Source organism: Garra rufa, chromosome 6 (genome assembly GCF_049309525.1).
Source record: "Garra rufa chromosome 6, GarRuf1.0, whole genome shotgun sequence".
NCBI classification, from domain to species: Eukaryota; Metazoa; Chordata; class Actinopteri; order Cypriniformes; family Cyprinidae; genus Garra; species Garra rufa.
The window spans coordinates 2935833-2948321 of NC_133366.1; the positions used below are offsets into that span (position 1 = coordinate 2935833).

At 34.7% G+C, this 12489-nt stretch overlaps 1 protein-coding gene across 1 annotated transcript in view; it reads right to left on the reverse strand.

Moving 5' to 3' along the window:
- LOC141336147 (tripartite motif-containing protein 16-like) overlaps positions 1 to 5162 on the reverse strand; it is a 34743-nt gene extending 29581 nt beyond the window's left edge. Inside the window, exons 1-2 of the mRNA XM_073841680.1 lie at positions 4993 to 5162; positions 4341 to 4387 (exon numbers count right to left, since the gene is read on the reverse strand). Of these exons, the coding sequence (XP_073697781.1) occupies positions 4341 to 4387; positions 4993 to 5153 (208 nt within the window). The 5' untranslated portion in view covers positions 5154 to 5162. The remainder of the gene's footprint in view (positions 1 to 4340; positions 4388 to 4992) is intronic.
- Between the last annotated feature and the right edge of the window lie 7327 nt (positions 5163 to 12489).

The window sequence follows — 12489 nt, forward strand, 5'->3', positions numbered from 1 at the left end:
TGGGCAGGGCTTGCTTGTTTGTTTTTAATATAAAAAGTTGTATTTTTGTCAAATGTAACAGCATTTTTATAACAAAAGCCTCAGGATTAGAGAAAAGTAGATTGACGTCTGTACAGTAGACCACAGAAGAACTAATGACAACTCCTTAGCAATAAACAAAAGTTAGATTATCTTGAGTAATTTGTGTTTATTAGTATGGATGAATTGGATCATCAAAGATTAATAAAATGGGATTAAATACATGGTTTTTATTCATTTTGAAGAACACTGTATCTGTTTTTTAGTGAGTGAGATGAATTAATGCATGTTCACATTTATTCTAGAACTAAAGTAACATCTTACAGTTTCTCTCAACATGGAGACAGGAGAGCTTTTAATCAATAAATGAGGGGAAAAAAGTAACTGATGAATGAAAAAGTAACTGTTTTCTCGTCAATTAAAAAGTAACATTATTAGGTAAGTTGCGTTACTTGTAACACGTTACCCCCAGCACTGGTTATGATTATTGGTACTGATATAGTTATTGTAATAGTCTGTGATGTGATGAGGGTTATGTGAGCGCAGGTGCGGCGTCCCGTACACCAGATGTGTCTGGATCTGGACGAGCGTCTCTCTGAGCGTCAGAACGATCCTCTCAACGCTAACCTCATCTACGTGTGTAATCTATCCTCCAAACCGCATCGGCATGAAGACCAGCTCCAGACCTTCAGACGGTTCGGCTCTATTCAACACATCAGCGCTACAGATCATTCTGGGAAACGCAACAGACAGGCCTTCATCAGTGCGTATCAATCCACCAGAGTGTGTTAATGTGCTGAATGGTGAATGACTCGGGTGTTTATGTGTTATTGCTAGGGTTCGAGTGTGCTGAAAGCGCTCAGGCCGCAGTGGACCACGCTCTCCAGAACAACAGGAAGCTGTCAGTGTGTCACGCTCTGACTCCGCCCCACTTGACCTCATGGATACACTCGTGCCCTGTAACCACGGAAACCGGCCCAAACACGGACGAGCAGGGGGAGGAGTGTGACGTGAGTGACAGCTGTCAATCAAACACAAACTCTGTCTTTATCATCTCATAATGCTCTCCTGCATAGAGACAGAGCGACATAATCTGAAAACTACAACCATCAGGGGAAAACAATCCAGTGCTCTCCATTGACTTTGTATTACGGGAAGCTGCCTCCTCGTCATTTCTGACTTATAACAAAAATCAGAGCCATGTCTAAAAGCTGCGATGAGACAAAGTGAACAGTAAACAAGCTAAAAAAAGACACAACTACATTTTTATAAGCTGTTGACCTAAAAAATAAATGAGAATGCAATAAGTAGCCCAATGTGTCTTATTACTCAGAGCTATGTCTGCTGGAGGGAAATTTTACTTCCACACCTGTGATCTTCCTGTTGTCATCAGACAGAACGAGTCGAGTGTTTGCTGTGTTTGGATCCAGAGTGAGATCACAGGCATCTGAACACAAGAAGAGAGAAACATCAAGAACAGCTCAACAGTGAAGATGTCTGTGTGTGTTTACAGCTTTGACTAGATTTGTCCAGAATGTCCTCACTATTCACAGATGTGTTCACTAATATAGAGAAAGCTGGTTTAAATGTTAAAGCATAACGATAGCAGGTTTCTGCAGCAGCGGCTCGGTTTGGTTTTCAGATGATCCTGTGTGTGTTTGTGTGACTGTGAACAACATCAACACTTTCTATTTACAGTGTGTTTCTGCAGCGTTGATCATTGGAGCCAATCACAGACGAGTTTGTTGAGAGTGTGAACACAACGGCCAATCAGAGTCATTTATTCAGAATCTGCTCAATACACCAGAGTTTGTTCAACATGAGCTCTCCCAGAAATATGAGAATAAATATAGAGATATATATTTTAGGAAATATATTTCTTGGCCATTTTTTGTTTATACAATGTCACCACTTTCACTTTTACTGTGTGAGTGTGTATATATATATATATTATACGCACATTTTTTACAATATTTATTTACTGCTATTTTCCATCAAGACAAAAAAAAGAGTATTTTTTTTCCACAATATATTTTACATTTATAAATACTTTTAAAAATACATGTTTAAATATATAAATAAATATATATAAATATATATGCATTTCTCACACTGTCAAAAAGAAGATCAAATGACTGGTAACAACAGCTGCCAAACAAAACTCATCCCAAAAAAAAGAACATTTCTAGCTTTTTTTCAAATGGAATTTACTTAATTTTTTTTTTTTTTTTTTTTTTTTACAGAATTTTAAAGTGGAAGATGGATGGACTTGCAAGTGCAATTTGTGTCATAATATAAAACAACAATGCTGGAAAAACCATAAGTCTTAGTCTGGATAAAAGGGCAAAATATTGAGAAAAACATGCATTTTCCAATCTATCTAGATTAATATGGATGTAGCTTACAGTTTTTGTCATCTGCTTAGACACAAAATCTTTACTTGTCACACAATTTGTGAAAGCTGACACTCAAACACCAGAAGCACACACCAAATCTGCAAAACCATACGCTAATTCTCAGTCTTTGACTCGGTTTTTAATTTCGTAAAGCACTTTTTGTAAAACACAACACACAATTCTCTATGTAACACAAATCTAACAGGAAGTATCTTGATTTGCTTTTTCAAACACAAGCGATGAAGATGCCACACTAATAGATCAGTGCCTCACACTAACTCCTCTCTTGTGCAAACACTCATGGCTTTACTAAACACCAACTAAACATGGCTTTAGAATAGACCTTGGAATAATCACCTTTTTCAAAATTATGTTTGGTTTCAGTCCAACTACTGTACACATGCTTGATATACACTACCAGTCAAAACAGTGAGATTTTTAAATGTTTTTAAATGTTTTTTTATTGTCTTCTGTTCACCAAGCCTGCATCTATGTGATCTAAAATACAGCAAGAGCAGTAATATTGGGATATATTTGACTATTTACAGTTTTTCTCAGTTGCAAAAACACTATAACCAGGCTTTGAACTAAAATTACAAAACCATAACGCCATATCCCTAAACTATAAACACTATTCCCTGCTTTAGTCAGATTTGGTGAACTGTTACTGTAAAACTCTACACACAAATCCCTACATTTCTCCTCAAAGACCATGTGGTCATTTAGAAACACTAGCATTCAATATTGTTCACTTGAGTCTGCAAAGTTTGAGCTCAATTAGCACACAATTATCCGTAATTACAGAGAGCCAGTATTTATGTGCTTGTCAAAACCATTCACACACTTTTTTGTTAACTGCGAAACAGAATGTTGAATTCCTCTCCATAACAAACTCCCTTTTATCCAGATTTTTGTAGTCGCTCTGGCGTTTGTCAAAAGCTCTTTGTGTTCAGACACCAAAAACACCAGCAACTCCACATTCATCTTGCCTTGAGGCATCTTCATCTACTTTCCTCTTCCTCATTACATCCTCAGCAACACAAGAAAGCAAAAGTGAAGCACAACCACAACACGGCTGTTGTCATTTATACACAATAATTCTAAATTCTTCACACTTGTTTCTAAATATTTAAATATACAAAATCAAAGCCAGATGGCACGACTGCATCCGTTGTTTTGAGAGTTAGAGAAGAGTGCAAATACCAGATGATGGAAGAGGAGTAAGAGCAAAACCAAAAACAGTCTTTTCAGATTAAGTTAGAGCTGCTGTAATAGACCATGTTCTTGTGCATGGAATGACAGAGACAGAACAAAGAGTTACACAGTTTTTACTATTCATTATCTGTGTTCTGTCTGTCATTCAATTTTACTTCTTCAAATGTTATTTCAATTCACTTGATTGCTCCAAATTACCATCTGTTGTATATGTTCTCTATTCTTATGTATGCTTTGGCAATGCAAAATGTGCTTTTGTCATGCCAAAAAAGCTGTTTGAATCGAGTGAGTGAGTGAGTGAGTGAGTGAGTGAGTGAGTTAGTGTGTGTGTGTGTGTGTGTGTGTGTGTGTGTGTGTGTGTGTGTGTGTGTGTGTGTGTGTGTGTGTGTGTGTACCTGGTATTCATCACGTTGTGGGGACCAAATGTCCCCACAAGGATAGGAATACCAGTAGATTTTGACCTTGTGGGGACATTTCTCAGGTCCCCATGAGGAAACAGGCTTATAAATCACGCACAATGAGTTTTTTTGATGAAGTAAAAGTATGCACAATCTCCTGTGAGGGCTAGGTTTAGGTGTAGGGTAGGGTTAGGGCCATAGAAAGTACAGTTTGTACAGTATAAAAACCATTACGCCTATGGAATGTCCCCATAAAACATGTAAACCCAACATGTGTGTGTGTGTGTGTGTGTGTGTGTGTTTGTAGACCTACACTTTCGTAGTCCTGCTGTCATCATGATCTCTCCTCCATGATCCACACTATAAACACACAAACACACTTTATTACACTGCTCTTTGGAATGCTTGATTCTGATTGGTCAGTTGAGACATTTGCAGGTTCGTTCTTTTCAAATAATCACCGCTCCAAAGTAATAACGCATAGCCGGTACTACTTGTATGTTTAAAATCCCTCCGTGCCAACAAAGATTACCGTTTGGCGCCATCTTGTGACAAACACTGGACAACCACAATTAACAATGGAAAATTTCGACATTAATCTATTTAAATTGTCTCACTAACGTACATAGTTTGAATGTTAGTCACGTGGTACTATATCGTTTCACGGAAGGATAAAAATGTTAATTTAAAACAAATATGCCAATAAAAGGTTTCAAATTCATATTCATGTCCAGTTTTTTTTTTCCTTATGTGGCAAGTAGCCGTGTAATATGCGGGATAATGTACAGGCAGCCGGTAGTTATCGCAGAAATAAGCCCCTTCAGTGTGATACAAGACTGATCCTGATCACACTGTCGGGGCTTATTTCTGCGATAACTACCGGCTGCCTGTACATTATCCCTTACTTAATGTAGATCTGCATCATTCACACATGTTCAGTATGATAGTATTAGTGTTTGACATACTTGAGTATCTCCAGTTTATAGTTTGGATCCTCCAGTTTGTGTTTGAGCAGCTGTACTCCTGATTCTCCTGGGTGATTGTAGCTCAGATCCAGCTCTCTCAGGTGTGAGGGGTTTGAACTCAGAGCTGAAGACAAATAACCACAGCCTTCCTCTGTCACCATACAGCCAGACAACCTACAGACACACACAGACAGATCATCTACAGACACACATCAATATTATGACCAGCTGACTGTACTTTATCCTTTGTATGTTCTTCAGTACCTCAGTATTGTTTTGCGGTGCTCAATTTCCTACACCTTCTACCTTATTTTGTTTATTCTCAGGTTAGGTAAAGATAGTCGAATCTGCCCTATCGTATAAGTAATTTTCATACTCACACCATAGGCTTCAGAAGACTCCTCCGTGGTCTGTTCAGTTCAAGTCTATCAATCAGAGTCTTTTGGCAGGCAGGCTTCTTGGTTATAATAAAGTATAATTTTATTGTCTATAGGTTATATATTTTACATACAAATACTACTATATAAAATAAAGAAATAAAAAAGAAAATAAATTGCTATCTTAGTTGTTCGAAGGCTTCAATGGCAAGTCGTCATGGCAGGTCGTCTGGCACCGGAGAAGCTGTTGCAGAACCAGCATCTGATGCCCTCTTCGTACTTCAGTCTTTTATACCCAGCAGGTGCATTCCAATGTCCTTTTTGGAAATCCCCTAAGAAAGTACCTATATAACCTCTCTGCATCTTCGCATTCTTTCTTCTCCGGATTCTTCTCCTCTGCTTCACTCTACGCCTGTCTACTACAGAACACTCGACGGTAACATTTGAATTCCTCTTGGTCATTCTTTTTAGCAAAGCTCTTTCTAATACATGTTTGTTTCCTATCTATGTTCTTGCTAGTACATGTTATAAACCTTTTCTTAATAAATGCTTTAAAACAACAAGTATGGTGTTTTACTTAATAAACTACTTTCAATAAAACGTATACAATACAAATGTGTGGTGTCTTTCTTAATAAACAACTCTCAATAAAACGTATACAATACAAATGTGTGGTGTCTTTCTTAATAAACAACTCTCAATAAAACGTATACAATACAAATGTGTGGTGTCTTTCTTAATAAAGCTAACACAGTACAAGTGTTATATAGAAGAAAAGGACATACTTGCAACAGGAAAATTGCATATTTCATTAACACCCCAGTCTTGCAAGTTTGTTCTGCATCTTGAAACCCATGTATAGCATGTAACATTTCTTATTCTTGACACATTTGCTTAGTCTAGTATACACTTGTCTTGACTCCGTACCAACGTTCATTTGGAATATGTTCATATATTGATCCACCCAGGGTCATTTGTTCTTAGGCCATATAATTTTACTTTCTATAATTTTTCCACTCACAATATCACCAGTTGGCCAAATTTTGATGTTTTGTTTTATAATTGTCAAATATTGCCCAAATTTTTGTCTCATCAATTTCCCATCAGTAATTTCATGATAACATGTTCCAATCAATTGTCCCTTAGAGTCTTCACAAATAAGCGTGCGGCTCCTTCCATTAATCAGACATGTTCTACAAATGTCAACCAATGGAATTCTGGATCTAGGTACAAATACCATCCCAGTGGCCGTCTACGTCATTCTGAAGCTCTGTCGAGACGTTTGTGTCTAGGGTGGCTGTTCTTTCATCTCCAGCAACTCCCTCAATGTTTTCATCTATGAAATAAACACTTCATCAAATTTCACTATGTTAACATCATTGGTGTACTTGCCATGCAACTCATGCGCTAAAAGCAAGTCATCATTTAGCCAACTTTTGTGAGCACTTAAGTCATTGTACCAGTATCTGGCCTCTGGGTGGAGCAACTTCAGTTTACTCTTGCATTGTTTAAATACATCTGTACTCATGAATGTGATCAACTTGTGTGATCTTACACAGTTTTCCATTGTTCCATCATCATCATTAAACCAGGCTATCACTTTACATCTTTTAAAGCAATTGTTACACAGATCTCCCATAACAAATCTAGTCTTCTGAATAAATAACATCTGATGATAACACATGCATTCATCTTCTCTAACAGCAATACAGTAGTTCGGATTTCGTGACAACAGTTGACCTTGCAGTTCTTTTAAACTCCTATAAAATATATTACAATTCAAAGTATCGCCATACATACTTTACTTATTTCTTTTATTCTTAGTTACAATGTTCAGTTGTTGCTAATGAACAGCATTATTCTTTCTTAGACAGAATAAATATATAATTACCATTTGGTCGAAATGATCAAGTCGTTCAAAGACAGACTCTGCAGTCATCATTCTGCTATGTGCCATATATTCTCTTCGTGTTGGCAAATTAAGTCTTGGTGTGTCCTTAAGTCTTGAAGTGTTCTGTCTTTATGTTACTAGACGTATGAGGTCTTTTAGGATCTAGGTTTGACAACACCCACTTTATCAGGTGCATGAATAGTTGAATGTAAATTAGTGTCGGGGTTATTTTACACCCTTTTTACACTTTTTCATTATCCTACAGATTCTGAAACAAATCATTCTTATCAGTTTTCTCCAAAATGATTGAAACCAACAGTCCAATTATTGTGATTAATATCACATGAAAATTACTCATGATCCACTTCAAATTTCTATAGGTACTTTTTGACATTCCTCCAAGAAATAAAAAGTTCCTTTTTCTTCGTATTTGTATTTTTTATTTTTAGAGACCTTACTCTCTTCAATTCCCCTTCTGTACCTTTAGTTTTCTCTGGGTTACTACTTTCTTTAAAATAATGTTTTTTAGCCACTATGAAATATATGAAATGTGGGCTAGCATCTGCATATATCGCCTTATCAGTGTTAATGGTCTTGGATAGCAACCTACTAATTCCCTGATTCATATTATTTCTGTTACTATCTTTTGTTTGCCCATCATACAATTCCAGTTTCTTTTATACCATAACAATATCTCACCATCCAAAATAGTTTCAGATGAACTAATCCTTTGTTATATACAAATCACCTCTAAAACTTCTTATCAATTTATAAGCCATATTTGGCTCATCTTCTTTCCTATAGTATTCTGGAATCTCTTCAGGAATTACCCATGTGTTTATTTGTTTATCGTTCTTATCTCTTATTCAAACTATAGGTATTGGATATTCCTTCCCTAACTTCTTGTTATCATTCTGTACTCTAGTTCGATAATTTCCTACTGTGGATCATTTTATTAGATCCTTAATTTTAATTGGAATTATCTTTCCATACTCACTCATTGCTACTTCTTGCAGCAAATCAAACAGCCTAAACTGTATTATCATCTGATCAGTCATCGTGTTATTCTTCGTTATCAGATTTCTCCACAACAGTGGTTGCTTTAACATTGTTTAAATTTTTACTCCTTGACTTTTAACTCCATCTCCATCTGAGAATATTATCCAATAATTGCCTTTGACTTTTGCTCTTATTCCTGCTCTATGACTATAACTCTCATCACCTCTTCACTGCCCTGCCCATATACAGCTGATCTAATATATCTCTCTGACCGTGCAAGCTTGGTTTTTAAATCTCTTATTTAATATTTCTAGTACTTTAAAATGCCACATCACATGTAATTTCCAATCACTATCTAGTCTTGGTTCATTCATTAAAATTATCGTCAGGGCATTTCTCCCAGTATTTATCTGTTATAATCTGTTATAACTGATCCGATAAAATGTTCTTCTCTCTTTTAAATACTTATAATATCCTAGAGTTAGTTTGACGTCTCTAGTAGATTCACCATACCCTCCTAGACTGAGAAATGGATTTCTTAACTTTTACAAACTTTCATATAATGTATATATTTTCGTTTGTAAACAGCTCTTTACACTCTAATGTTTTTCATTTATCTTTTCTTGTTGTTATTCATCTAAGGGTAACATTTTATGATGTTCTATGTTTAATCCTTCTTTTTCTGACTTTCAAGTGAAATCTTTGTTTATCACTAAGGTTGTCAATTTCATAGTCTGGATAAGTGGTACCTTATCCCTGTATCTCTTGATCTATTACAGTCGCATTTCTATCGCTTTTTCTCAAACTACAAATTACTACTATAAGTATAGCTAGTTATCATTGTTACTACAAAGTTTAGTTTGCTTAAGCAGACCTTTTTCCCTTTTCACACTATTCTGCTATATTTCCCTCTGCTCGTCCATTTTGTTTCAGTTCCCGTTATCTTGTATCATACAACAGAAAATGGAGTGCTCTGGAATCTCCCTTAGTCGTTAATCATTCGTTTCCTCACATTCCAGCACTTGCTTCTGGATCTGAAGCTTCAACTCTGAAGTTGTTTTGTGTGTTAGAAGACTTTTCTCTATTGACTGGGCTTTCTTCCCCTTCTAAAAGTCTGATCAACACTCAAAACATTCTATTATTTGTTCCCCTTCTTTGGGGGTTATTTCCAATTCATTATTTAATTGATGAATTGTATACTTACGGTGCCAGACGACCAGACCACTGCCGGTAAATATTCGTTGTTCACTCATTGCCTCTTTTTCTTGCTCTGCCATTTACTCAGACTCTAGTTTAGTGTTGAATTCTATTCTTCATTTTTCACTAAACATAGTTTCTCTTCACTTTGGTCCATCCAGAGACATATTATTATTGCTTCCTTAACTTACTAATTTCTGTCTTTCACATTTGTACACTAGAGTAAAGTTGCTCTGTTTCTTTTTATGCATTTCACTGCATTTACATTGCACTCTAGGAATAGGGTTATTTTTCTTTCTCTTGGATTTCTTTTCCAAGAATTTACTTAGTTAAAATTAAATTTCTTTTACTCCAAAATCCAGTTTCAGATGGCTCTATTGTTTGATTGCTATCCTACTCTTCTCACTATCTTATCCATTTTTAGTGTTAAACTTCTAAAAAGGATAAGCTGACTTCTTATTGTCTAACTTTATTATTATTATTAGACATTATCTCTAACTTGACATTTTATTTTTTTTTCTTTCTTTGATTTTCTAAGTCACTGTAATACAAGGCTTCGTCCATATATTCATTCTATCTCACATAATTTTGATTTGATCTATAATAAGTATAATTATATACTTCACTTGCATACTGCGATTTCATTTAATTCAGGAGTACAGCATAAAGCTTTATATACAACTATATGTTTCTCTGAAAGTCAATCTTCTTACTCCCTTTGAATGAACTAAGTAGCGTAATTACATTTACACGGTTGAGGTCTAAACCAACTAGTTGTCTATTCTTCTAATGCTCTTATAATCACATTTGCAGATGCTTCTTTTAAGGATTTTGCCCAAATCCGACTTGAAAATTCATCTACTGCTATCAGCATGTATTTATTTCCTGACCTTGATTTAGGATTTAAAGGTCCAGCTATATCGAATGACCATTCTTGACTAACTCTTTCGGGTGTAATTTTACCATAGTCATTTCTTATAGCTTCATTGTATCTTCTTTGCATACAATTTTTACATTTTAGTCCTATTTGTCTATATTTTTCCTCTAATTGGCAATAGTTATATAATTGTCAGATAAAACTTTGCCTATTTAGGTTTATACTGGGATTTTTCATGTATTTAATGTATATGTATTTTCTAAACAGTGTTATTCTTGTTTTCTCTGACTACAATTATTCTTCTTAATTTTGCTAACTTGTCTACCTCTCGGTTTCCTTGAGCTACTTCTGTGTCATCTAAGGAATGTATAGTTTGATGAATAACTATCGGATCTAACTCTCTTATTAGATCATAAATTTCCTTCTAGTTCACTATGTTCAACAGGTTTTTCACTAAATTTTCCCTATATGTCTACATTCTCATTTATTCTTGTTTTAACATATTTGCTATCTTTTATAAGAATAAGCTTTTATTAGCTTATTTTAATCTTACACAAGCTTTTAATAAACCTATTACCTCTGCAATTTGAGTTATTCCGAGGACACAGCTCTCGTCTCTTAACTCTTCTCCTTTCCTTTACTTGTATGATAAATGTCCAATGAGCTATATTAGCGTCCACGAGAGTTTTTGACCTATCTGTGTACACTGTTATTCCTTTAAACACGGTTACTTTCATTTTCTGACATTTTTCTCTACCTCTATTTTATTTTATAGTTTGAACCTAACCAATCACTGTCATCTCAAATTCTGGGCTTTCGGATCTTTTATTTTTCATTAAATGTCCCGTTATTGCTTCATCTATGTTAATTAATATCTTCTGTCCTTGTGCTAGATCTTAACATTCTGCATATCTCTTACTAATTGCTGCTAGTTTCTTCTTGATAGGTAAAAACTTTTCTTTGGATTTTTCCAGCTTTCATTTCTTTTACGAATTGGTATTTGTAATTACTTCTTTAATTTTTTCTATTAATTGATAGCCAGTTTAATCGCAATCTAAAATGTACTTTTTAAGTCTTCTCATAATTTCATCCTTTCTTCTTTGACCTAAATTTAGAATTGTGTCTTTGAAGTTTTGTAGCATTTTCTCTGCTTTTTCAGTCCAACCTAATTTACTACCTTTCATTGTAGCATATTGGTTAAGCTTTTTACTAAGCTTAAGAATTTTATCCCTTACATAATTCATAAGTCCCATCATTTGTTGTACTTTTTTAACCCTTTCTAAAGTTTTTAGATTTGTACTTCACTTTTTTATTCTTTGTGTAATTTCTCTATTCTCTGCTGATATCCAAAATCCTAAAAATTCACCCTTATCTGTCATTACTTTCTTAATGTTCGGTTTCAATCCTGCCTCCGCTTGGCGATTCACCACTTTCTTTACAGTTTTTACAAGTTTTTCCATTGTTATCAATGATTAATATATCACCACCATAAATCTCTAATTGCTTTAGTATTTCCTTATGAATAGTTTAGTAACTTCATTACGGTTTACATATTACTAAGTTTGTTGCAATTGTTTAAATACATAATGTGTATTACTTAAAGTAAAAACAGTTTTTTTTTTTTTTCTGATTCTTTTCTGTTAATGGAATAGACCAAAAGCCATTCGCTAAATCTAGCTTTAGTTAGAAATCTTCAATTTTTAACCTTTTAACTGTGTCTCTAGCATTACTTACATAACGTCTATCTGTTTCATTACTCTGTTCAATGCTTTACGATCTGTAACTAGTACGTTTTGTCTAATTTTGGTACTAATTGTATGGGACTATTTTTTATCGCAGACTTAACTTCTTTAAGTACTCCCTGTTCTACTAGCTCTTCTATTGTTTGATTTAATTCTTCTTTGGACATTTTAATTTATTGGATATTGCATTTGAGGCTTATGTATTCCACCTATTATTTCATGCGCCTATTCATCACTTATTTTTCCACAATCATTTTTATAGTTTCTATACGGAGCTTTTCCCATGAATTAATTATTTATTATTAATTCATTTTTCGCTTCTTCTGATCCTATCATTTTGTTTCATATTCTATTTAATTCGTGTTCGATATCTACATTTTTTTTTTTTTAATCTCAGGACCTTTTTTTAGATCT